General features: G+C 44.4%; 1 protein-coding gene across 1 annotated transcript; it reads left to right on the top strand.

The window, feature by feature from the left end:
* Nucleotides 1-505: 505 nt before the first annotated feature.
* Nucleotides 506-25,773, top strand: SIX6 (SIX homeobox 6). Its single transcript, XM_061613292.1, has 2 exons — nt 506-1,077; nt 25,596-25,773. The coding sequence occupies exons 1-2, from the start codon at nt 506-508 to the stop codon at nt 25,771-25,773; spliced, it is 750 nt and encodes a 249-aa protein (XP_061469276.1).
* Nucleotides 25,774-27,277: the final 1,504 nt, after the last annotated feature.

Genomic DNA, 27,277 nt, shown 5'->3' with positions numbered 1-27,277 from the left:
GCTCCCCCCCCGGTTTCTCTCCCCAACGCCCCTCCGCCCCCAACGCCAAACTTGAAGCGGCGGCCGGAGCGCGGCGCGTCCTTCCTCCCAGCGCCCTAGAGCAGCGCGCGCGCTCGGTGGCGGCGAAAGGTTATCCAAGCGAGCGCCTCAAGCGCGCGAGGGGAAGAGGAGGAGGGGGAGGAGAAAAGGGGAAAGCGGGGCGGGGGGGAGAGTGGCTTTTTACTCCTTAGCTCGAGGGCTACAGAGCGCGCCGTGGCTTTTTTGAGCGCGGGAGAAAAGGGAAGAGTCGCCTCAGCCCGAACACCCGATACAAGGAGACGACGAGGCGCTGGGACCGGCTTCAGACGCGGGGAAGCGCCGCCTTAGCGCGCCGGCCCCCCGCCCAGAATTAAGGAGCGAAGCGCCCGGTCCCGCGGAAGAGCCCCCGACGCCAGAGCGAGGACGCGTCGCCGCGTCGCCTCAGTCCGCCCGTGCGCCCTGGCCGGGCGCCGCCGCTGTCGCCTCCATGTTCCAGCTGCCCATCCTCAACTTCAGCCCTCAGCAGGTGGCCGGGGTGTGCGAGACCCTGGAGGAGAGCGGCGACGTGGAGCGCCTGGGGCGCTTCCTCTGGTCGCTGCCGGTGGCGCCGGCGGCCTGCGAGGCGCTCCACCGGAACGAGTCGGTCCTGCGGGCGCGCGCCGTGGTGGCCTTCCACGCCGGCGACTTCCGCGAGCTCTACCGCATCCTGGAGAGCCACAAGTTCCCCAAGGAGTCGCACGCCAAGCTCCAGGCCCTCTGGCTCGAGGCCCACTACCGGGAGGCCGAGAAGCTGCGCGGCCGGCCCCTGGGCCCCGTCGACAAGTACCGCGTGCGCAAGAAGTTCCCGCTGCCGCGCACCATCTGGGACGGCGAGCAGAAGACGCACTGCTTCAAGGAGCGGACGCGGCACCTGCTCCGCGAGTGGTACCTGCAGGACCCCTACCCCAACCCGGGCAAGAAGCGCGAGCTGGCCCAGGCCACCGGACTCACCCCCACGCAAGTGGGCAACTGGTTCAAAAACCGGCGACAGAGGGACAGGGCCGCCGCCGCCAAGAACAGGTCGGTAGTAGGAGCTCGGAGCCCGGGCCGACGAGGAGGAGTAAGACCCCGGGGGAGGGGGAGGTCACGCCGGGGGAGATCAGAGACACCCTACACGCCCGGGAGTCCTCTCTCTTTCTAGGCACGAAGATCGACCCAGCCGCAGAGGCACCCAAGGAAAGTGCTCCGTAGGAAACGGGGCGATCCTGCTGCAACTCCGGGCTGGCGTCGGAGGAAACGCGCTCAGGGTTGGAAGCCGCGCGGCTGCCATCCCCTCGAGGTGCTTGCTAGGAAGGCCGGTCTGAGGAGCTCTCCTTTTGCTGGCGCCCACCACCGGAGTTTTTGTTGGATTCCTTGTGCCGGGCGGAAGGGCCTCCAAGCGGACTAGCGCCCGTCTGGAATCCCTTCCCGGTGGTCTCCCAAATAGGTGGAACGACGGTGCAGCGCCTGCTGCTCTCTTCCCCAGCCCTCATCTCAGTCACTCGATTTGGTTGGTTTGTTGTCCTTGGGTATGGCGCTTTACGACCGAATCAAGATTGTAAAAATCAAGAAAATTAATTTTCGGGCTTCTAGAATCAAGCTTTAAGCGGTGCATCATTATTTTAATGAATGAGTGGATTATTTTTAAATGAGTTGTGTTGGGTCTGACTTCCCAGGAAAAAAACCCCCAACTCTTGGACGCAGTTCATGCGAATCTGCTCCGTTGAAATGGTTTGTTTTTTTTAAAAATTGCCTTACAGTGTTTGAAGACCAGATGGGTTAAATGTGCTTAGGGCTGCGCCATTATATGGCTGCCCTTACATTTACTTGGGAGCAATACCTCACTAACCTCATCCTCCTAAATCAGTCTAAAAAGCAAGAACCTGGAAGGGAATTTGCAGCACAGTCCTCTGCGCTCAATGGGGTTACTCCGTAGATAGCATGTTTAGGATTGTAGTCTTATTTGCTTGAGTTTTCTACTGAATGGGTTAGATGGAGGAAGTAATCAAGAACGTGAGCGTCTTTCATTCACTCCCAATCCTTACTGCTGGGAAACCAGTTACAAACAGATATCACGTTGGTTTCAATTTACCAGTTTGGGATCAAGTCATTGATATCAGCAGGGTGGATTGCTACTTAGAAACTGGATTCCGTGTAATTAATTTCCACAGGTTAGTCTTTTGCTGCAAAAATAACAAAGTGTCTGGTGGCACCTTAATAACTAACTAGTTTTATTGTGGGATAAGCTTTCATGGGTTGCAGTCCATCAGAGGCATGAAGACTTAGACTGAGTTGCTGGTGGAAGACTGCTAAAACTGAAGTCAGAGAGCAATGAAATGTAGAAATGTCATTTTACTTTCAAGTAAATAAGTTGGGGGTTGGTGTGGCAATTATCTCTGTTCACTTTACAAACCAGGTAGCTTTTCTGTAGCATCTCAGTGTCTGTCCTGGGATACATCAGGCAAATCCATTTTGGGGGGATGTGACATGTTGCATATTTTTGGAAGGGAAGGAAAATTGATTTGGAGAACTGCAGAATGATTCTTCAAGCAAATTAAAACTAAAAATGGAAAGAAAGCAGGTTCATGAAGTCAGAAATAGTTTTTACCATTTTAAAAGCTGCTTTTGCTGTTGTTACATTCTGTAACAATTCATTTTCAATTGCAGTTTTCACTGTGGTTCATTTCTTGCAAGTATCCTACAAGAGTAGGAGTGTATTACCTGAGTGTGTTGCTCCATAATTAGGGACAAGCCAATGAGTTTTAAATAAGCATATATTAAAATGAATACAGTATCTATTTCACTACTAAGGGATATAATTTAATACCATTCTGCTATGCTTTCTGATACCCATCTATACAGATGGATATTTCAAATACTGTTAACGCTGTCTGGTACATAGCCCAGGTAACAGCTCATTTAAAACCAGCATTTCAATTGATCAGCATTTCAATTGATCTATACAGATGGATATTTCAAATACTGTTAACGCTGTCTGGTACATAACCCAGGTAACAGCTCATTTAAAACCAGCATTTCAATTGATCAGGCTGATGACCCACCAGTTGTGAATGCTTGTGTAGCTATCTTAAATCATGTTTATAAGAAGCAAGTCCCCTTGAAGTCACTTTGGATGTTACTGCCAAGTATGTGGGCATGGGATTTTTTCATGTTTATTTTTTATTTTGTGGTTTAAAATAAGGCTTACTTTGAGTAGCCAGTTTAGGATGAGGCAATCAACCATGAGCAAGCACTTTTGCTTTAAAGTGGGCTTACTCAGGAGCAATGCGTTTGAGCATAATGCCACCTCTACCAAGAAGTATGTGCTATGCTGTTTTCATTTTAGCCTATTTTCATTTATCTAGAGTCAATTTGTATACTATATTTGTATGAATGACTTAGTGCTGTACTCTAATGCACAGACACAACCCTAGGAAACATCTGTATTCAACTGCAACCTCTAACAGAATTAAAAATAATTATATATTTAAATTTATTTATTTATTTATTGTATTTATATACCGCCCCATAGCCGAAGCTCTCTGGGCGGTTTACAGTACCTAAAAACACTAAAAACACATATACAGATTTAAAACACATCTTTTAAAAACAATTTAAAACACAATTTAAACATTTAAAACAATTTAAAAATTTTGAAAGCTGTGTTACAACCACTGTAGGTAGCCAGATTGAGTTTGCCAAATCTACAGTTGCAACTCATGCATATTTTCAGATACACAAAATTGCATGGCTTCCCTTCACCATTATCCCACCCCTCTAAGGTTACCGTTTGGATACATCCTATCAAGAAAATATACTCAATATTGCTGCTAGAGTGAAGAACAAAACTAGGAAATTCTGTTTAGCTAAATAGCAAACTGGATTAAGGTTTGCATGTGTAAAATGAAGTGAAGAATAAACAGGGAAAGTCAAAGGAAGCTTAGATTAGAATGGGAATGGATTTCTGATAAGATTTAGGAGGAGTCTTGGAAAGGAGAGGCATAGATGATGCTACCCTTTTATGTACTCAGCTCTGCAGATACCATCTTATCAGGAGGTCCGTTCCATCCAACATGGGAGGAAAGCAGACCTTTAGTGTTGTGGCATCTACCCTTTGGAATTCCCTTCCATCAAATATTAGACAGGCACCATCTCTGTTATCTTTTTGGTGCCTACTGAAGACCTTCCTCTTTCAATAAGCCTTTTAAGTAGATACCTTATCCCAGTCTGTGTCTGTACTGGAATTGCTTTTTTAGATGTTTTTAAACCTTTTTAAAAAAGATGTTTTTGAAGGTGTTTTGTTTTAATATGTTTTTTAAAATACTTTGTTTTAATGTTTTTAAAGAAGTTTTGTTTTAACATGTTTTAAAGTCTTTTGGTTTCAAGATGTTTTAGAGTGTTTTTAGTGTTTTTGTTTGCCAGCCTGGGCTCCTTCTGGGAGGAAGAGTGGGATATAAATTTAATAAATAAATAAAAGCAAATATTTAGCCCAGTTCACAGCTCCATTGTGCCAAAGTACTTGAATGTAAACCAGTTTAGTCCCGCTGACTTCAGAAGGATTCTATCAACTTCAGTCCAGGGAGTGGGACCTAGATTGTGAACCCGATGTAACAGAGCAATCTTATACATTTATCTAGGATTAAATCCCATTGAATTCAGTGAGACTGATTTCTGAGTAAACATACATGGACTTCCATCTTATTAAGTTTAAATGGGGGAAGGGGATGCACACTGATATGGAAATAACTTGTATTCAGAGAGAGAGAGAGGAAATTGTGAGAGAAAAAACAGTTTTCATAATCCAGTTAAGTACACGTTCTTGAATCTATTCAGTTACAACCAGGGAAGATCAATGAGAGTTTTGCAATATGCATGCTGCTGTAATCTCCATGTGTGTTTACTTGGGAATAAATCTCACTGAGTTCAGGTGCACATAGGATTGCAGCTTTAAACAGCAGGTAAATGGCATCCTTAAATTGATGGGCATCCACAGAAGTCAGTGTAGCAAAACTAAAATTAAAGGACTACCGTTTTTGTGGATTCATGTGAGGAGAGAAAAAGAATAGGAGAGAAAAGCAAAACATTCAGCAGACTACGTTTAAAAATCGCCTTAGTCTCTGTTTCAAAATTACCTTTCTGCCTATGTTTTAAAAAATTGCAACTCTAAATTACTCAGAGCTAAATGTTGGTATTAAACTTGCTTCATTAAAAGCTTGGTTCAGAAAATACTCTTCCTTACTCTGGGTGGTATTCAACTAAGTCCTACTCAGAGTAGACGCATTGTAATTAATAACCCCACATGAGTCATGTCCAGTACAATGGATCTACTCTGATTAGGACCAGCATTGAATGCCACCCTCTGTCAGTGGGTTTTTGTGGATGTTTCATTTACAAAAAACATAGGAAGAATGAATCCAGTGCGGAGACGTTTTGTGGTTGGTTTTCAGCTATCCTTTGTAGAAGCCAATTGCACAACATTTCTTAAATTATTGGAGCAGTGGAATCTACAGAAAACTGCGTTTCCTCCCCCATTGTAATGCAATCATGGTTAAATTGGTTGGAACTTTACAGATAAACAATGTTGTAAAATCAGGATGGGCCTCAAATAAGTCACCCAAGATATATTTCTGTTAAAAGCTGATGGAAAGCAAGTGTGCATAAATTATTATTCCACACCATAATCTGCAGAACCAGAAACTGTTATTTCAATACCAAATTGTCACATCACACCCAATTAGTGTATTTGTCTTAGCTTTGGTATCTAAAAAGAGCCTTTTGTCTAAACAAGGTTTAACCCTTGGTGTGTAGATTAATACTGTCCTTCCTTTCTTTGTTCAGAAAGCAGTAGTCAGCCATAACAATGAGTCTAGCTAGATAAAGAGATGAAGAAATAATCATAGCAACAATAACAACACTGTCAACAACAACAAGATAGCATATTTTGAGCGTTTGGAATTGTTCACAGATCTGCTGTATTTCAGCTCTAAACACCTATGTTTGAAGAAGACAGTTTAATTCAAAAGCCATCTAATGTTTTAAATAGTGTTTTTCTTTTTACTGCAGTCTTAACTATATGCAGAGGTGCTGTTAAGTACAGAGGATATGTTTTACATGCCCTTATTTGTCAAAATCACTCCTATCTGGAACTAGTACTACACACCAACTCTTCATATAGAGTGGCTATTATTAACTGGGCCTATGTGCTAGGTATGCATGCCTTTGCTTTTTTTAAAAGAATTGTTGCATGTGTGACAGCTTCATCTTAGTCTATAATACTACAGCAGCTATTGTGAAGCAAAACAAAGAAAAGAACCACAAGAAACATTCTCAAAATACATTGCTTGTTTTTGTGTGTGTATATATGTGTAGATACATTCAGTGTAGAACTACAAAAAGCAGCAATATATTTTGGGAACATTGTTACTTTGCTTTCCTTTGTTATTATGCCTGGCAGTTACTACTATAGTAGACCTTTTGGACATTGCTCAATCTCACATCCCTTCCCTACTGAAAATTACAAAAACTGAAATGAATCCCTAAATATATTTTCTTAGAAGGCCTATGATTTTAGTTATGTTGGAATAACATCCCCAAACTGAGTGGATTATTAAGTGGGAATTACCCCCAATGAAAACAAAACTGATGTACAAGTTCTGGTGGCCAAATAAAGCCTGTTTACAATGTTCCACATCTTTAGCGATGCAGACCCAACGCTGTCATATAACATTTCTGGAAAAATAACATTAGAAATAATAACATTTATAGTATCTGAAATAATATTTGATACAGAGTAAGAAATGCCTTCTTAATAAATAAAAAAACTATTGCTAGAATATTATGGGTATATTAGTAATACCATATAAAATTGGGAAAATATAATTTAAATGCACGTATGCCTACATTTAAATTACATGAATGGATTATTGAGCTGGCAGAGTTTTAAACCCCTTCCGAACTTGCAAAATTGTATAGTGGATGTGAATGTGGGCATGTGGAATTAGCATAGTTTGCTGTATGAACAAGAATCAAAACCCATTCCAGTTGACCTGCCACACCCCCTTGTCCTAAGCAGGACAAATTTCCTTTGAGCTATGCCAGTGTTTTTCAAACTTCCTATGTTCAGAAAGAATTTCCACTTTGATCCATCTGTCGAGGAACTCATGTGCATGTGTCACTGAAACCCTATATGTTACTGAACGATTCTGGGGTAGGGGGCACTATTGCCCTTTGCATAATGATAAATGTGCCCCCAAATGGATATGTTTTCCTGTGGCTGTGCATTAAAAAGGAAGTTTGGTAATGCTCTTGCTGGGAAGCTTATCTGCCATGCTTTCACTGAGGACCTTTGACAAATTTCCAAAGTACCTAAAGGTTCCTAAGCATAAAGTTTGGGAGCCACAGATGTACACCACAGCTACACTGAAGTTATTGTATACATACATGCAGTCATTGTATGACTGGCTATTTTCATAGAATAGTAGAGTTGGAAGGGGCCTATAAGGCCATCAAGTCCAACCCCCTGCTTAATGCAGGAATCCAAATTAAAGCATTCCCTACAATTTTGAACTGTAGAAGTGGTCTTGGCTATGATGGATGATGGGGGAAGTGTAAAATGTTGGATACAGAGCAGTCCCACTGTTGGGAACAAGTAGATGGGATGGAATTGGGAGCCAATATGACCCAGTTGGATTTGGAAGCATGGCTGTAACAGATAACAGTGTTTAAATATCTGAAACTCATATGATAGGGCTATTGTTGTGAAAACACTTTTGTTTACACCACTATCATATCTGATCTGATGAAGAATCTCAAAAACCTTAAGGAAAACAAATAGTTAGGGGAAGAGTTAGTTACATGTAGCCCTCCAGATATTGCAAGACTCCAATGCCCATTAGCTCCAGCCAGCATGACCAATGGTCAGGGATAATTGGACTTGTACTCCAGCAACAACTGGAGGCAATGGCTGGTTTCTCCACTCCAGCGGGGCGGTGGAATCTGCTCCAAGTTTTAGGCCAGACTTTCAAACAGTTGTCAAGGAAGCACCTCAGGCAGCTTCCTGAAAGTTTGGACTAAAACCCGGAGCAGATTCCACTGCCCCACTGGCATGGAGCAGAGCTTGGAAGTAACTAGTTACAAGTAACGAATTACTTGTAATTCATTACTTTTTTGAATAACGAGTGGGTAATTCCTTTACATTTTGATTGTAATAGAACTAGGAGTAATTTTATTACTTTGGTGGAGTAATTGTAACATTTCCAGAATTACTTTTGGGCATTACTTGGGGGGGAGCAGGGGACGTCTTCTACTCCTCTGATTTGTGGATGAAAATCATGTGCCTCAAACTGAGCTTCTGTGCAGTGTTGCTCTTTCCTCATGCTCTGTGGATGGGTAGGAGGCGACGAGGGAGGAGGTGGAGAGTGAGATGGGGTGGAGTGGAGAAAATTATTTTAAAAAATGGATAGTGGTGGTGAAGAATGGAGTGAAGGGGGAAAGGATCTGGAGGTCAAGAACATGGATAAAGGAGAAGGAGGCAGCAGCAGAATGGAGATAAAGAACTGTGGAGGTGAAAGATGACAATGTGTGTGTGTCTGTGTGTGAGTGAGTGAATACTGTGCTTGCACTTGGCACACAAAGTGGCCTCCACCACCCTCTCTGGCTACTGCGCTACATTTGCAGTATTTTAACTTTTTTGCATCTCAGGAAAATGTGTGTCTGGGTGAGTGTTCCTTAGTTGGTGGCAGGGCAAGGTCTAGGAGGTGGTTAAGTGAGAGAGATTATGCTGGCTGGCTGAGTGGGGGGGGTTGCACTTGGTTTGATGTGCAAAGATCTGAGTAGTGGACTCAGCCTCCCTCCCCACCACCCTTACCAGCGGAGAGACCACCATTGCTATCTTATGAATAAAAATAATTATTCTACTACCTTTGTATGTGTTTATTTTTAATGTTGTTTTAGGCTACTTAGATGTGCAGCAGCCAAGGCAAGCACCTTGTAGGCATTTTTTAAGTAACTGAAATGTAATTGTAGTGATTACTTTGGAGGAAAAATAACGTAATCAGTTACTTTCAGAGCAATTGTAATTGTAATGGTAATTACTACTTTTGGGGGGCCATGTAACTGTAATTTATTACTTTTTAAAAGTAATCTTCCAAGCTCTGGCATGGAGCCACCAGCTGGGTAGATAAAAACAATTAAATAATTTCTGAAGAATCAAGATGTATTTTGCATTTTTAGGTTGTTAAGAATTTTTACTCTGTAGTGGCTGACTGGGTGAACAGGCAAAATACATTTTTAGGTAAGCTTTTGCCTATGCTTGCCCTCCTATGTAGTACAAAGAGTCCAGATTCCAAGATTTGCTTTTGTCCTTTGGGGAAGGAGTGTGTATTGAAATCATGGGGAACAGTGTGGCATGGGCCCATAGCATGGTGTCAAAGCAAAAAAAAAAGAAACCAAAAACTTTTTTTAAGGTGACATAATTGTTGTGTACCCTGCTGATACTCTAAGGCCAGGCCATCCCATTGTACAGGCAAATGAAAGCATTTCTTCATACAGTACATACTTACTCTGTGGAATTAATGACCACAAGCCAAGGTGATGGGATGGGTTAGTTGGATGCCACCCGTTATTTCCCTAATGTTGCAATTTACAGAAAGAATGTAAGAAGAGCTAGATCAGGCCAATGGTTATCTCAGTGGTAAAGCACCTGCTCTACATGCATTTCATTATCTCAGGTATAATCTCTGGCATCTCAAGTTAGATTACTAGGAAGGATTCCTCTCTACTTGAGACTCTGGAGCAGGTGTAGGAAACCTTTGGCCCTCCAGATGTTGCTGAACTACAATTTCCATAATCCCTAACCATTAGCCATGCTTGCCAGGGCTGATTGGAGTTGTAAGTCAGCAATATCTGGAGGACCAAAGGTTCCCCACACCTCAAAAGTGCTGCTTCTAGTTACAGTAGTCAATCCTGGGTTTGATGGACAAACATCCTGCCTCTAATTAAAGGTCCCATGTTCCATCTAGTCTAATAACGACCAATTGGATAAATTTCAGAGGCCTACAAGAGCCCTTCCAGTCTTCTTTGTCCCCATCATCTGGTATTTCAAGATACACTGCCTTCACACATGGAGGATCAATCTAGCTGTCATGGCCATTTCATAGACTGGCCCTCCATGAGTATGCATTTCAATTCCTCGTCAATGTGAAGAGTATTGGTAAATTAGCAGAGTTTAGCTGAATATAGCTTACTTGGCATTTCTGTGCAGAGTGAGAATGTGTGGTTCACCTGAGAGAAAGCAAGCTTTCACCTTGCTTTGAGTCACTGAGACTTCAGATGTTTTAAAACACGAAAATACTACTTTATTAAAAGAAATACATACCTGATAGGAAAGGCTGTAGTTCTTAGCTACATAACTAAGTTGGAGGTGCAGTGACCAGGGTTGGTCATTGATTGCCCTCGTGCTTCAAGGGAAAGGAACAGAGACAAAGACGTCTGCTCTTCCTTGGCTGATCTGAGAAGGAGGAAGGACAGTTTGGAAGTGAGGGCAGCTCCCTGAGTGTATCAGTTTACAATGGAAGGAAGACAGGTAGAGGAACACAGGTAGTGATAGGCCATCTAGCCAGCTGGAGGACCCTGTCTATGTCTCCCCAGAGGAATGCAAAGAGAACCAAACAGGAGCTGCTCTTGCCACACTTCCAACAGTCAAGACTCATCATAGAAGGCGAGAAGGAAGGCCAAGGCAGAGCCATGCCTGAGATCATTCCTAAATGTCTGCCCTCACTGGTTGAAATAAGAGGAGAGGTGAATATGGATCCAGGTGTGCTCTGAAGTGAAGATGTTAGATGTCTCCTTGGGTGAAGGTTGTGGGAGGCAGTAGAAGAGATGTTGATTGACCAGCATGTGTAATACATAGAGATTGTTGGAGGGAATAGGAGATAACTGGGAGACACGGAGATGCCAGAATGGGATAATAACTTAGTGAGAGTGCATGGCAGGTGTGTGGGAGATGGCTGATAGCCCAGTAGTAAAACAGGCATGTATGGGGCTCCAGGTTGGGCCTGAAGAAGAGATATCAGGTATTAGGACTGGGGAAAGACCTCTGCTAGAGAGTGTTGCTGTGTAAATCTGTATATTTGTTAAGCAGAGAATTATAGTGGTCTGAAATGCGTGTGTGCCAGTGTGTGCGTTTACCTAAGAAAGCAGGCTTTTACCCTGCATTGAGATCACTGAGACTTAGTAAAATAAGAAAAGCTACTTTATTGATAGAAATACATAGTAGATAGGAAGGCATACCTAGTTTTAACTAACTAATTAAGTTGGAGGCGCAATGCCCAGGCTTGGGAGTTGCCCCCATGGCTCAGGAGAGAGAGAGCAGAGACAAAGGTGTCTCATCTCTCTCGGACAGTTGGAGAAGAGAAGAAAGGGCGGAAGGAGGAGGGGCAGATAAGCTTCCCTAAGACATATCAGTCTAAGGATGGAAGTCAGTCAGAGCATCACAGGTAAAGGTAATCAAGCCTATCCATCTGGAGGACCCTAACTCTATCTCCCTTCTGGAACATAAACAAAAGAACAAAACAGGAGTTGCTCTTGCCCCATGTCCAACAGAGAGAAACCCCCATAGCTGGAAATTCTTAGCCAGTCAGGACTTGGGCCGTAAACACATCCGTTGCCTACAGTTAAGGGTTTCCATTAGCCACACCTGGAGGGGGAATGGGTTGATCTGCCGATCAGTTGCAAAATCTCTTTGAAGCTGAATTCTTTTTTTAAAAATGCACTCAAGCTGCCACCAGGTTTTACAGTAAAAAGGGGTAGGGTTTGATTAGAGTCATGTGCCCCCGTTTTCAGAAGAGAGAGGTGAAGATGTACTGTAACCAGTGGAACAGTGACTGTGTCTCTACCCTTGGATGGCTTTAAAAGAAGGTTGGATAAATCCATTGAGGATGAGGCTATCAATGGCTACTATGTCTATGTCCTGCCTTCAGTAGTATAGTGGCAAATTCAGAAGTGCAGGGTCCCTTCATGGTAGTCATAGTCACAGCCACACCCCTTCATCCCCTTTTTGCTGTTGGAATTAGAGAATGAGATCCTTGTGAGTACCTTCTCCCGCAACAACAGACATCCCTATGAGTCAGTGAGCATGAAAGGGGAGAGTGTTATCTATTGAGAAGAGTTTTCTCAGTGGCTGACTCACCTTCTTTCACTCTAATTTGCTCCAATTGGAAGGAAAGGACAAGGAAGCATGTTAGAAGACTCTTCTCAGTGGCTAACACACTCCCCTTTCATGCTGATGGGCTGGTAGGATGCTAGAGACATTGGGACCCTGCTCCCAAAACAGGAAGGGATCTAAGACCCCCTGAGACCCCAGATGACTACACCCCTGTCTACTGTCTTCTTTCAACAAGCCTTTTAAGTACCTACCTTAAGATGTTTTGTTTTTAAGTTTTTTAAAAGATGTTTTTAAGATGTTGTTTTTGTTTTTAAGATGCTTTTCATGCTTTATCATTTGTTTACTGCCCTGGGCTCCCCTTGGAAGGAAGGGTGGGAATCGATATAAATTTAAGTAGTAGTCGTAGTAGTAGCAGCAGCAGCAGCAGCAGCAGCAGTTATTATCATTATCATTATCATTATTATTATTATTATTATTATTATTATTCAGCCACAGTAGTGGCTGTATATTATAGCCACCGTGGATTTTTCACAATCCACCACTTTAAATTGAAAATACCCCCATGCCATTCTGCTGCATCCCATAAACTCCTTTAAAAACAAATCTAACAAAACTTATAGTCCTGAATTCAGAAATGCTTGCTTAACAACCCTCTAAGTTTTCATGGTGATACACAAAACATTCAGAGAGAACACAGAGTTCAAAGTCTAAAACAAGATTAAAACAATCCAGACCCTTGAAGGATTTTTTTTGTCAGTGGTCTCATAATCTGTTGAAATTAACTAAAAATCAGCCATGTTCACAGAGTACATGTAATCCTATTACTGACCTTGCCCCATACTCTGACCTTCATCTTCTGCAGTTTAAAAGTAAAAAAAATATATGCAGGGCTGTTTTTTAATTAATTTAAAATTTTAACATTGGAGTCTATGATAGTGCAGGCATGCTCAGTAAGGACCAACTGTCAGTGTTCTAAAAGCCAGACTAACAGCTGTTTAGCTTGGCTAATCAGGGAGCCAAACTCACGCCAGACTTTTATTTTACTTTAAACAGTCATGGCTTCCTCCAAAGAATCCTGGGAAGTATTGTTTGTGAAGGGTGCTGAGAGTTGTTAGGGGACTCTTATTTTCCTGACAGAGCTTTAGTGGCCAGAGTGGTTTAATAATCAGTCCCTCTTTCCAGAGAATTCTGATGACTGTAGCTCTGCGAGGGAAATAGAGCATCTTTTAACAACTCTCACCATCCTTCACACACTACACTTCCCAGGATTCTTTGTGGGAAGCCATCACTGTTTAAAGTGGAATAAATGTCTGGTGTGGATGTGGTCAGTGACAGCTTTGGTTTGAATTTGGCAGGGAGATGACATGGGTCTGCTGTAGAATAAAAAAGTGGAAGAAACCCCTGAAGATAATGTTTTTCTTTTCTTTTTCTGGACTGCCTTCAAGTCAATTCTGACTTATGGCGACCCTATGAATAGGGTTTTCATGGTAAGCTGTATTCAGAGGAGGTTTACCATTGCCTTCCTCTGAGGCTGAGAGGCAGTGACTGGCTCAAGGTCACCCAGTGAGCTTCATGGCTGTCTGGGGATTCGAACCCTGGTCTCCCAGGTCGTAGTCCAAAACCTTAACCACTACACCACACTGGCTCTCAAAAAATAATGATACTGTTCATGATGTTTTCCTTTTGGAATGGAAAGGGACTTTTCCTCTGCCCAGTGCCCACCCACCCAATCTTCTCCCCTCCCTCTCCCTACTCTTCTGCCTTCCTCCTTACCCCACCCTTTCTCCCCTCCTCCCCCCTCCCTGCCCCTCTCCTAGGTCAGTTTCACCTATCTTAGGTGTGATTGCCCAGGAGTAAATCCCATTAAACTCGATAAGCATGCAAACGATCAAACCTGATCCCTGTTTCCCCTCCACTCCACTCCCCCCTCCACTCCTCCTCCCCTCCTCCCCTCTCCACTCCAGCCCTCCCTCCCTCATTCCATCTATACATATTTATTTATTACATTTGTATACCACCCCATAGCCAAAGCTCTCTGGGCACTTTACAACAATTAAAAACATTAAAAGCAAATACACAAATTTAAAAACACATTTTTAAAAACAATTTAAAAACACATGCTAAAATGCCTGGGAGAAGGGGAAAGTCTTGACCTGGCGCCGAAAAGATAACAGTGTTGGCGCCAGGTGCGCCTCGTCAGAAAAATCATTCCATAATTTGGGGGCCATCACTGAGAAGGCCCTCTCCCTTGTTGCCAGACTCCCAGCTTCCCTCCAAGTAGCACTCGAAGGAGGGCCTTGGATGTTGAGCGTAGTGTATGAGTGGATTTGTGTTGGGAGAGGCATTCCATCAGGTATTGTGGTCCCAAGCCGTGTAAGGCTTTATAGGTTAAAACCAGCACTTTGAATCAAGCTCTGAAACATATAGGCAGCCAATGCAAGTGGGCCAGAATCAGTTTTATATGTTTGAACTGTCTGGTCCCTGTTACCAATCTGGCTGCATTTTGCACAAGCTGCAGTTTCTGAACCATCTTCAAAGGCAGCCCCACGTAGAGTGCATTGCAGTAATCTAACTTGGAGGTTACCAGAGCATGGACAACTGAAGCCAGGTTATCCCTATCCAGATAGGGGCATAGCTGAGCCACCAACTGAAGTTGGTAGAAGGCACTTTGTGCCACCAAGGCTATCTGAGCCTCAAGTGACAGAGATGGTTCTAGAAGAGCCCCTAAGCTACGAACCTGCTCCTTCGGGTGAGTGTAACCCCATCCAGGACAAGTTGGACATCCATCACCCAGTCAGAAGAACTACGCACTGGCAGCATCTCAGTCTTGTCTGGATTGAGCCTCAGTTTATTAGCCCTCATCCAGTCCATTGTCGCAGCCAGGCACCGGTTCAGCACATCAACAGCCTCACCTGAAGAAGGTGAAAAGGAGAAATAGAGCTGCGTGTCATCAGCATACTGATGGCAGCACGCTCCAAAGCTCCAGATGACCACACCCAACGGTTTCATGTAGATGTTGAATAGCATGGGGGACAGAACTGACCCCTGCGGAACCCCATACTGAAGAGTCCAGGGTGCCAAGTAATGTTCCCCAAGCACTACCTTCTGGAGCCGACCCTCCAAGTAGGAGCGGAACCACTGCCATGCGTACCTCCAGCATGATTGCATAGGAGTAAATTCCATTGAACTCAACAAACAAGCAAATGACCAAACCTGCCTTTTCCTTCCCTCTCCCTCTCCTTCCCCTCCTCCCAGTTCCAGCCCTCCCTCTCTCCCTCCCCCTTCTCCTCCCCCCAGTTCCAGCCCTCCCTCTCTCCCTCCCCCTTCTCCTCCCCCCATGTTCAGTTTCACCTATCCTAAGCATGATTACTGGGGAGTAAATCCCATTGAAAATAAAATGCAAATGATCAATCCATTCTCAGCATACTTGTACAGGATCCCATTTCTTACCTCCCAGATTAAAAAGCAGAGAAATTCACTTATAGGTAAAAAAACAAAAACCCTTTGCAGTTTAAGAAGGTACCTATAGCCAACAGATATTTCTATCAAACTTTAAAAAGAAAGGAAATTGGGCAGCTATAGTGAATGCACCAGGGCAGCAGGACCTCCTCTCTGAGATATTGTACTGTCCTACAAATTTGTCAAAATGCAAACACCATTTGGGCTGGTCTTTCACAGTCCCATCCACTTCCTGTGCAGCTTGGAAGAAGTTGGTGACATGTGCCTCTGAGCATATCGTGAGTGGTGGCAACACCTACAATCAGGACTGTGTCTCCAAAGATGAAGAATTCCTTTTTATATATATTTGTTGGTGTTCTTACTTTCCTTCTTTCCTGTGTTACTACTGTTTCAACAGAGAATTTAACCTAGAAAATTATTCATCCTAGAAATCTGAATCAAATTTATTTTTATTAATTTCAGAGCTTTTTTATTGGTCAATATCATATGATGGTGAAGATAGCCTTTTGTATTTCAAGCTGAAGGTTATATTCTATTTCTATTTTGGGTACATTAACCATTGCATCTGAAACTGAAGCTTTGATGTAAAATTAGACTGATTACAATATGTTGCTACTTAAGCAATGAATCTAGCTGCTGGAAAAACCAAACTTCACATGCCCAAGATGCATGTGTTCAGCCTGCTATGCTTAAATCACTCTGCTTAAGGAAGGTGGGCATGGTCAATTAAAAACACAGAACATTCCTAGAAATTTGCTAGAATATATATTTCACCTCCCACTGTTTTATCTTGTGCAAACTGAGACACTCCTGATGTCCACTGGAGACTATTCAGTGCCATTATTTCATAACTTTTTTGGAGGTTTTTTAGTGTGAATTATGCAAAGTCTTGCTGTACCTATTTACAGAAACAGAAGCAAAAGAAAATAATTTACCATAGGAAACTTCACTAAAATTGCAAAGTAAATCAAACATATTCAGAGTGACTATCTGAACTATGTCAACTATCTTAATAATCTTACTTTCTCCCTGCTAAAACAAGATTGGCACAGCACATGTCTTGTTTCTGTTATTTGGGCTGATTGCAGGGGTTGCCATCACTCACCATATGCTCAGAGGCATATGTTACCCAATTCTTCCAAGCTACATAGGCCAGTCCCAGTTGTGTTTGCATTTTTATAAATTTGTAGGGCAATACAATATCTCTGAAAGGAGGTCAGGTCTCCTGCTCCCCTGGTGTATTCCCTATAGCTGCCCAATTTCCCTGCTTTTTAAAGTTTGGTAGAAATATATGTTGGCTATAGGTACATTCTTAAACCACAAGGGTTTTTTTTGCCTGTAAGTGAATAATAATACCGTTGGAGGCAGTATGCCCCTGAATGCCAATTGCTGGAAACCACAGGAGGAGAAAGCGCTGTTGCACTCAGGTGTGTTATGGAAATATGTATATATATGCAGAGATACTCAGAAGTCTGAGCTGTGTGTGCCAGTGTGTGTATTTATCTAAGTAGCAGGCTTTTACCCTGCAGATAGATCACTGAGATGTAAGACTTAGTAAAATAAGAAAAGCTACTTTATTTATAGGAATAAATAAAACAATGAAATTCAACAGGGATAAATGCAAAGTTCTACACTTAGGAAAAAGAAACTAAATGCACAGTTATAAGATGGGGGATACTTGGCTCAGCAATACTACATGTGAGAAGGATCTTGGAATTGTCGTTGATCACAAACTGAATATGAGCCAACAGTGTGATACGGCTGCAAAAAAGGTAAATGCTATATTAGGCTGCATTAACAAAGTATAGTTTCCAAATTGTGTGAAGTATTAGTTCCCCTCTATTCAGCACTGGTTAGGCCTCATCGAGAATATTGCATCCAGTTCTGGTCTCTGCACTTCAAGAAGGATACAGACAAACTGGAACAGGTTCAGAGGAGGGCAACAAGGATGATCAGGGGACTGGAAACAAAGGCCTATGAGGAGAGATTGAAAGAACTGGGCATGTTTAGCCTGGAGAACGGAAGACTGAGGGGAGATATGATAGCACTCTTCAAGTACATGGGAGGTTTTCACATAGAGGAGGGCCAGGATCTCTTCTAGATTGTCCCAGAGTGCAGGACACAGAATAATGGGCTCAAGTTGCAGGGAGCCAGATTTCAACTGGACATCAGGAAAAACTACCTAACTGTTAGAGCCATACGACAATGGAACCAATTACCTAGAGAGGTAGTGGGCTCTCCGACACTGGAGTCATTCAAGAGGCAGCTGGACAGCCATTTGTTGGGAATGCTTTGATTTGGATTCCTGCATTGCGCAGGGGGTTGGACTTGATGGCTTTATAGATCCCATCCAACTCTACTATTCTATGATTCTATGATTCTATGAATATATAATAGATAGGAAGGCATATCTAGTTCTAACTAAGTTGGAGGTGCAATGCCCAGATGCGGTATTGCCCTCATGGATCAGGAGAGAGAGCAAAGACAGAGATGTCTCCTCTCTCCTCGAACAGTCAAAGAAGAAGACAAAGGAAGGAGGGGCAGGTCAGCTTCCCTGAGCATATCAGTTTACAACTGAAGGAAGTTAGGCAGAGAAGAGCATAGGGAAAGATAGGCAAGCCTAGCCAGCTGGAGGACCCTAACTCTATCTTCCTTCTGGAATGCAAACAAAAGATCCCAAGCAGGAGTTGCTCTTGCCACTCTTCCAACAAAATGCTGCTTTCTGGCTTCCCATTAGTTCATCTGGTTGGCCACTGTGAGAACAGGATGCTGGACTATGATGGGTCATTGGTCTGATCCAGCAGCGCTCTTCTTATGTTGTTATATGACTGCCTGTATCAAGTTAACTGCTAAGCGGTTTGGCTCATTAAAATGGTTTACATAGTCTTAAGTCTGTCTGATTGGCCTAGGTCTTTTATAAATCCGAGAGTCCCTCTTTCTTGTTGTTGTGTAAATTTATATATTTGTTAGCAGAGAACAACAGCGGTCTGAAATGCGTTTGTGCCAGTGTGTGCATTTACCTAAGTAGCAGGTTTTTACCCTGCATTGAGATCACTGAGACTTAAGACTTAGTAAAATAAGAAAAGCTACTTTATTGATAGAAATACATAGTAGATCTTAGTTCTTCTAACTAACTAAGTTGGAGGTTTGGGAGTCGCCCTCATGGCTGAGGAGAGAGAGAGTAGAGACAAAGGTGTCTCCTCTTCTCTCTGACAGTGGGGAGGGGCAGATAAGCTCCCTAAGACATATCAGTCTAAGGAAGGAAGTCAGTCAGAGCATCACAGATAAAAGGTAATCAAGCCTATCCATCTGGAGGACCCTAATTCTATCTCCCTTCTGGAACATAAACGAAAGAACAAAACAGGAGTTGCTCTTGCCCCACGTCCAACATTTCTGTGTGAAAATGAAATTCCAACCCCTGTCCAAAATGGACAGAGAGCAGCTGCGGAGGCCTACTGCTAAGTCCCCTCAGTAGGAATTTCCGGAGGATTAGGCATGTTGGGTATATGGAAGTGAGATGGAAGTGTGTAGTGCAGGGATGGAGAAACCTGTGGCTCTTTGGACACTGCTGGACTACAACTCTCATCAACCTCAATCATGGGCCATAGTCATAGTGTAGATGAAGTAGCTCAGTGGTGGAGCACCTGCTTTGCATGCAGAAGGTCCCAGGCTCACTCCCCATTGGCATCTCCAGGTAGGGCTGGGAACCCTGAGAGCCTCTACCAGTCAGTGTAAATTATCATCATCACGATAAAGACAATACTCAGTTAGATGGACCAACGTTCCAACTTGATATAAGAGCTTCCTGTGTTCACTTTGTATACTTCATATACACTATGCATATATTGCTGGAAGTGTGGCAAGAGCAACTCCTCTTTGGTTCTCTTTGTATGCCTGAGGGGAGATAGAGAGAGGGTCCTCCAGCTGGCTAGACTGCCTATCCCTACCTGTGTTTCTCTACCTCTTTTCCTTCCATTGTAAACTGATACACTCAGGGAGCTGGCCTCGCTTCCAAACCTTCCTTCTTCTGGTCGGACCAGCCGCAGAAGAGCAGACATATTTTTCTTTGTTCCTCTCTCCCCTAAAGCATGAGTCCAGTGACCAAACCTGGGCATTATCTCTCCACCCTAGTTTGCTAGAACTAGACCCTTTCCTATCAGTATATATTTCCATTAAGAAAGTAGTCTTTTCTTATTTTACTAAGCCTAAGGTCTCAGTGAGTCAGTATAGTTCCGAGTGGGGATTTCCTCCATGTTTTTCATCAGTATAGATTTCTGAATGGAGTTGTGGTTCATATCCGCCAGAGAAGTGAGAAGAGTGGGTTTCAATTCCTGATCCTTGCAATTGTTGGAGTATTGGTAAAATTAGCAGAGTTTAGCTGAGTGTAGCTTGCTCAGCATTTCTGTGCAGCGCGAGTGTGTGTTTTTATTTTTGTTGGTGTTCTTACTTTGCTTCTATGTTGGGAACCTGAGAAAAAGCAAGCTTTTACCTTGCTTTGAGTCACTGAGACTTTATTGTTATGTGCTTTCAAGTCGATTTCAACTTATGGTGACCCTATGAATCAGCAACCTCGAATAGCATCACTTATAAACTACCCTGTTCAGATCTTGTAAGTTCAGGTCTGTGGCTCTCTTTATGCAATCAATCCATCTCTTGTTTGGTCTTCCTGTTTGGTCTTCGGTGGGGCGGATGTTTCCTCGCCGCCATTGTTGCGGCCTATGCCCGTCGCCGCGGCCCGTTGGGGCGTCTCTGTTATCGTTGCTGCTGATGCGGCTTGTGCCCGTTGCTGTGGCCGTGCTGCTGCCGCCCTTGCTTGTCGGCTTGAGGACATCTTGCTTGGACAGGAGAGAGTGACTGGCAGCAGGAGTTAAAAAGAAGAAGTGCCAGCGAATGGAAGCGAGTTCATCCAACGTCATCTGGATCAAGGAAGTCGGAGGCTTTTTATTTTATTTTATTTTATTTATTTTTTATTTTTATTTCAATTTTGTTATTTTTTATTTTTAATTTTTATTTTATTTTTTATTATTTTTTATTTTATTTTATTTTAATTTATTCTATATTTTTTATTTTTATTTTATTTTGATTTTTATTTTCATTTTGATTTTTTAATTTTAAGCTAATTTTAGGGGTGGGGGGCCTGCCTGATCGGCAGACGGGGAGGGGGACATGTGTAAGCTGGAGGGGAATAATGTGGGGAGCCACGGTATCGTGAGGCTTGGCGGCAGACCCTGGAAGGGCGGAGGTGGCAGGCCACGCCAGGTTAGGGGAACAAGGGATAGATGTATTGTACCCATCCCTTGTTCTGGGCCTGCCCTAAACCAGAAGATAACTGGGGGATGTAAGACTCCATCCAACCTTCGACTGCTGTTGTGTAACGCCAGGTCTGTAGTTCAGAAAACATCACTCATCCATGATCTTATTCTGGATGAGCATGCAGACCTGGCGTGCATTACGGAGACCTGGCTGGATGAGGCCTCGGCTCCTATACTTGAGGCCATGTGTCCAGCGGGTTTCCGATATGCACAGCAGCCGAGGATTGGTAGGCAGGGAGGGGGTGTGGCAGTTATTTATCGAGAGTCCTTGGTTTTCGCCAGACCTCCTCTCCACGAGACCAAGTTTGTTGATTGTATGTACTGGAGGTTGGGACCAAAGGGCAGTTTAGGAATTCTGCTGATGTACCGCCCACCCCGCTGCACGGCAGACTCCCTGGCCGACGTGCTCGAGGTGGTCGCGGCTGTACGGTTGTTTACCCTGAACTTATTGGTTTTGGGGGATTTCAACGTGCATGCCGAGGCCATTCTCACTGGAGCCCCTCAGGATTTCATTGAAACCATGACTTCATGGGAACTGCACCTAAGTAATATGGGTCCCACCCATGTAGCCGGCCATACCATTGACCTTGTATTTGTCGCGGGAGAGAAGGAAAGTGATCTGAAGATGGGGACTGTTTCTTCTAGCCCTGTGTCATGGTCAGATCACTACCTGGTGAAATTGGATCTCTCTGTGCCGCACACCCTCCGCAGGGGACAAGGACCTATTAGGATGGTCCGCCCCAGACGCATGATGGAGCCTATTGGATTCCTAAATGCGCTGGGTGATCTGGAGCTAACTGAAGGCCACCCGGTCGAAGCCCTGGTGATGGAGTGGAATAGGGAGATCACTAGGGCAATAGACTGGGTGGCACCGAAACGTCCTTTTCTCCTGAATAGAACTCAGACTGCACCCTGGTATACACCACGGTTACGCAGTCTGAGGCAGGAAGTGAGACGACTAGAGCGCCGATGGCGGAAATCGTGCACTGAAGGTGATCGGACACTGGTTAGAGCGGCAATAGCGGCCTACCAGCGGGCAACAAAGGCAGAAAAGAGGCAATTCTTTGCTGCCTCTATTGCGTCGGCAGAGTGCTGTCCCAGGAGGTTGTTCCAAGTGGTCCGAAGCCTGGTCGGTCCAGTAGCGCAGGAACCTATGGAATAATCAAAAGCCTCCTGTGACACATTTGTTAAACACTTTGCCGATAAAATCGAGCACCTAAAGGACAAGATTCCGTACGTCGTGGTTACAAGTAGGGGTCCAGAGGCGGCCAGTTGCAATCCGGTCTGCTGGGATCGGTTTCAGCCTCTTCTCTCTGATGAAGTGGACAAGGTGCTCTCTACTGTAAAACCAACCACTTGCTTACTTGATCCTTGCCCTTCATGGCTCGTTATGAGCTGTAAAGAGAGACTGGGCAATGGGATCAAGGCAATGGTAAATGCATCCTTGGAGGAGGGTGTAATGCCATTGCCCCTCAAGGAGGCAGTGATAAGACCTATTCTGAAAAAGCCCTCCTTGGATCCCCAAGATTTAAACAACTTTTGCCCAGTCTCCAATTTACCGTTCTTGGGCAAGGTAATTGAGCGTGTGGTGGCAAAGCAGCTACAGACACTTGGAGGAAGCAGATTATTTAGATCCTTTCCAGTCGGGCTTCAGGACTGGACACGGAACTGAAACAGCCTTGGTCGCGCTGGTGGATGATATGAGGAGGGCGTTGGATAGGGGAGAACATACCTTCCTCGTCCTCCTGGACCTCTCAGCGGCTTTTGATACCGTCGACCACGGTATCCTGTTGAGTTGCCTGGAGGGACTGGGAATAGGAGGCACTGTTTTACAGTGGTTCCGTTCCTATCCCTCCAGTAGATATCAACGGGTAGTGTTGGGGGATGAGGTTTCAGACCCTTGGCCCCTCAACTGTGGTGTGCCACAGGGTTCTATCCTCTCTCCCATGCTATTTAACATTTATATGAAACCGCTGGGAGCCATCATCAGGAGTTTTGGGCTGCAGTGTCACCAATATGTGGATGACACGCAGCTCTATCTCTCATTTAAATCTTCACCAGAGTTGGCTGTGGATACCTTGTCCAAGTGCCTGGAGTCCGTAAGTGGATGGATGGGAGAGAACAGGCTGAAGCTGAACCCCGATAAGACTGAGGTATTACTAGTGGGGGACAAGGGAAGGTTGGGTGATTTTGACCTGATACTTAATGGGGTGAGTTTGCCCCTGAAGGACTAGGTCCGCAGTCTCGGGGTCATCTTGGACTCCCAGCTGTCTATGGAGGCTCAGGTTTCTGCAGTGAGCCGGGCAGCTTGGTACCAACTTCATCTAGTACAGAGGCTGCGACCCTATCTTCCCATACATCTGCTCCCACGAGTATACATGCCCTGATCTCCTCTCGATTAGACTACTGTAATGTGCTCTACGTGGGGTTACCCTTGAAGACGGTCCGGAAACTCCAGCTGGTACAAAACGCGGCGGCACGCTTAATAAAGCAGACCCACCGCCGCGATCATATCACCCCAGTGTTGATTGAATTACACTGGTTGCCAGTTGTATACCGGGCCCAATTCAAGGTGTTGGTTTTAACCTTTAAAACTCTATACGGTTCCGGCCCAGTTTATCTGAAGGAGCGCCTCCAGTATCACCAAATATGCCGCCAAACAAGATCAGCCTCACAGGACCTTCTCTCGGTCCCACCGACTAAGACAGCTAGGTTGGTGCGGACCAGGGAGAGGGCTTTTTCGATCGTGGCCCCCACCCTCTGGAACTTACTTCCCTTTGACCTTCGGCATGCCCCCTCCCTGTTGACTTTTCGCCGAGCCTTGAAGACCTTGCTCTTCAGGCAGGCCTATGGGATCTCTGGGGTGGGTTAGGTTTTACACTGTATTAATGTAAGATGGTCTTCAGATGAGAAGTTATGATATTAATAATGTGATGATTATGTATATGAGCAGATTGTATTTTATATTGTATTTTATATTGTACGTCGCCCAGAGTGTCCATTCAGTCGGACAGATGGGCGTCTGCTAAATAAAATTTTATTTATTATTATTATTATTATTATTCCTCTTTTTCTACTTCCTTCTGTTATTCCCAGCATTATTGTGTTTTCTAATGAATCAAGTCTTCTCATTAGGTGTCCAAAATATGATAACCTCAGTTTCATCATTTTAGCTTCTAGTGACAGTTCTGGTTTTATTTGTTCTAACACCCAATTAATTGTCTTTTTCGCAATCCATGGTATTCGCAAAGCTCTCCTCCAACACCACATTTCACATGAGTTGATTTTTCTCTTGTCCACTGTTTTCACTGTCCAACTTTCACATCCATACATAGAGATCGGGAATACCATGGTCTGAATGATCCTGACTTCTTGATAGGAAAGGCTCTAGTTCTTAGCTAAATAACTAAGTTGGAGGCGCAGTGGCCAGGCTTGGTAATTGTCCTCATGTTTGTCCTCTGAGGTAATTATCCTCAGAGACAAAAGAAAGATGTCTGCTCTCCCTTGGCTGGTCTGAGGAGGAGGGAGAGTTTGGAAGTGAGGTCAGCTCCCTGAGAATATCAGTTCAAAATGGAAAGAAGATGAGTAAAGGAACACAGGTAAGGATAGTCAGTCTAGCCAGCTGGAAGACCCTCTGTCTGTGGCAGAGTGGCGAAATTGGGAATGGACAGACTGAGTGAGCCTTTGTGTGTTTGAATATTTGCTAAAGATTACACCTTCCCTGTAAATTAGTCAGACAGAGACGTTAAGCTTTAAAATAAGCAATAACTACTTTATTCTGGAAGTACATACTTGATAGGAAATAGTTCTACATCTAGCTAACTAGCTAAGTTGGAGATGCAAACACTAAGCCTAGTGTTTACCCTCATGCTTGGAGGAGAGGGGGAGACAAAGAGAATAGAGAAAGAAGGAGGAGGAAGGAGATGTGGTCAACATCCTATGCATATCAGTCCCAGGAGATCAAAGGATAGCAATCAGGAGGTCTCCTCTCTAGCTGTCCTTTTTAACCCCATGCAGCCTCAACCCACAAGTTGGAGTTGAACCACATATTCCAACACTGTCTCTCCCCTTAGGTATGCAAAGAGAACCAAGTAGAAGTGTTTTTGCCTCACTTCCAACAGTAATAAACTGAGGTGGGAGGTTATGGTCTGAAGGCCCATGAGGCCAGCTCCTTGCTGAAACTAAGCAGGGTTCCTGCTGGTCAGTGCCTGGATGGGAGACCACCTGGGAACCATATGCAAGCCGCCTTGGGTTTTTATCACGAAAAGAAAGGTATAAATGTAGTAAATAAATATATTATTGTCTTAAATACTACTGCACAAAATAATGTTAGGGAAATTCAGAAACAAGTGACCAGCGCTCAGGGACTCCTTAGCCAGAACGTGGGAAGACCAGCATTATTCCGTATCTCACACTCTGTATAAATGTGTGTTGCCTGGAAGAGAGCAAGGGCAATAGTGTCTGCGTGTCTGTGTGCCTAGTTAAGGAGCTGAGGAGGCCTGCTGGGGGCGCAGGGAAAGGCGGGCGAGGAGCCCAGAGACAGAGGCGAGTGTGTTCCCGAAGGCGGGAGGGGGCAGCCCTTCATGACGCCAAGTGACGGCTCCCTCTTGCTTCCACCCCCGCAGGCTCCAGCAGCAAGTCTTGGCCTCCCAGGGCGCAGGCCGGTCGCTGCCGTCGGAGGAAGACACCGCGGGCGAGGCGCTGCTGGGCGCCGCCTCCAGTCCAGCCGCCAGCCTGTCCAGCAAGGCCGCCGCTTCCTCGGCCATCTCCATCACCTCCAGCGACAGCGAATGTGATCTGTGAGCAGCAGGAGGCTGAAGCGCCACTGCCGAGCCAGCCGACGGCCTGAGGGCCGGGCGAGCGCGCCCAGGGCGCAGCAGCAGTAGCGGCTGCCAGAGGCCCCACTAAACCCTCCCTGCCGCCCTTTCCGGTCGTTTTGCCTTGACCGCCATCCCGGGCCTTCGAGGTGGCGGGCCTGCGGGGCAGCCAGCGCCAAACTTCCCGTGCCTAAAAAAGGAAACACATCGGAGAATGCTGCGAGAGACTCAGCTGCATCTTCGCCGCCTTTCATTCTTCCGCCAGGATCTGCTCTGAAGATGCCTCAGAAATCCCAGGCGCGCGCAAAACGGAGAGGGAAGAAAACTATGCCCCCTTTGGGAACTGCCACTCGAAAAGACGCTGATGGTTCCCCCCCTTTTTTTGATTTGTTAGTTTGCTTTTACTTTTAAAAGTTTTTTTAATATATATATATATTCTATATAATGTTTATTGACTTATTTAAAGAATTACTCTGTGAGTAGATTGTTTTATTTGATTGTCATAATTACTATTATTATCATTAATATTATAATAATTTTTATTTGGGGTTTGAAGGCTATGTGCACTGGTGATAAAAAAAAATCTTCTGTGGAGCAGTATAGCAGGACCAGGCATTGTGGGGGGGGGAGAGGGCAGCCAAAACTCAAGAAAAACTAAACAAGAAACGAACAATTCCAATGTAATAAAATGTTGGGCGAGCGAACCTTAGATTCTCTCTTTTCCCTTCCTTGGCTTCAACATTTTTTAACCAGGGGAAGAGTTGGAGGTCCTTTTTGTTTGTTTAGATTTGGGGTCTGGACATGAATTTAAAAGAAAAGGAGTAAAATTAGAATCAAGCCTGTTTTCCAAAACACGAGTCAGTCCACCCTATGCACGTTCTTCCGCAGCTCTCGTTCATTTCAGACTGTGCGCAAAGAAAGACGCTGCGCTTTTTACGCCTGCTGGTTCCAGGCGTCCACCGCCATCACCATGAAGGGAGTTTCACGATCTTGGAAGGAAAGCAACCTGTGAAAGACAAACTGAGACAAAAGAAGGAGGGAGAGGAAGAAGCATATTGCTACCAGAGGAAAGTTAGGAAAATCACGTTATGCCTTGAAAGAGAAAACAAGGCTGCAATCTATACTATCCTCATTTAGGAGTATGCATTTTATTTTATTTTTAAAAAATGCATTGCAATACTGCCCTAAGTTCTCTGGAAGGTTTACAATAAAAATAATTAAAACCACAAAATAACACAATGGGGAGTAAACTCAATAGACCTAGGATCGCACTGTACAGTCGCTCTTTGCAGAAATTAGCAAGCCGGAGTTGCAAATATAACATCTTTCCCTTTTCTGGCTCTTGTATGAAGCCTTAGTTATATGAACAGCGAGCTAAAGCAGGAGGGGGAATATTGCAGCCATCTGGGCAGTGCAAAATGCAACTCGTATCCTTTCAATGTGAAAAATAGTACAGGCAGTACAAAATATCCCAGGGAAAATTTGCAATT

Source organism: Rhineura floridana, chromosome 2 (genome assembly GCF_030035675.1).
Source record: "Rhineura floridana isolate rRhiFlo1 chromosome 2, rRhiFlo1.hap2, whole genome shotgun sequence".
Taxonomy (NCBI): Eukaryota; Metazoa; Chordata; class Lepidosauria; order Squamata; family Rhineuridae; genus Rhineura; species Rhineura floridana.
Note: the sequence above shows the minus strand (reverse complement) of the source record. Positions and strands in the feature narration are given on the sequence as shown.

What these genes read in the sequence shown, in the direction of transcription:
- SIX6 (XM_061613292.1), top strand. Translation starts at nt 506, where the DNA reads ATGTTCCAGCTGCCCATCCTCAACTTCAGCCCTCAGCAGGTGGCCGGG. An exon ending in GCCGCCGCCGCCAAGAACAG is followed by an intron (nt 1,078 to 25,595) that starts GTCGGTAGTAGG and finishes CCACCCCCGCAG; the next exon opens with GCTCCAGCAGCAAGTCTTGG.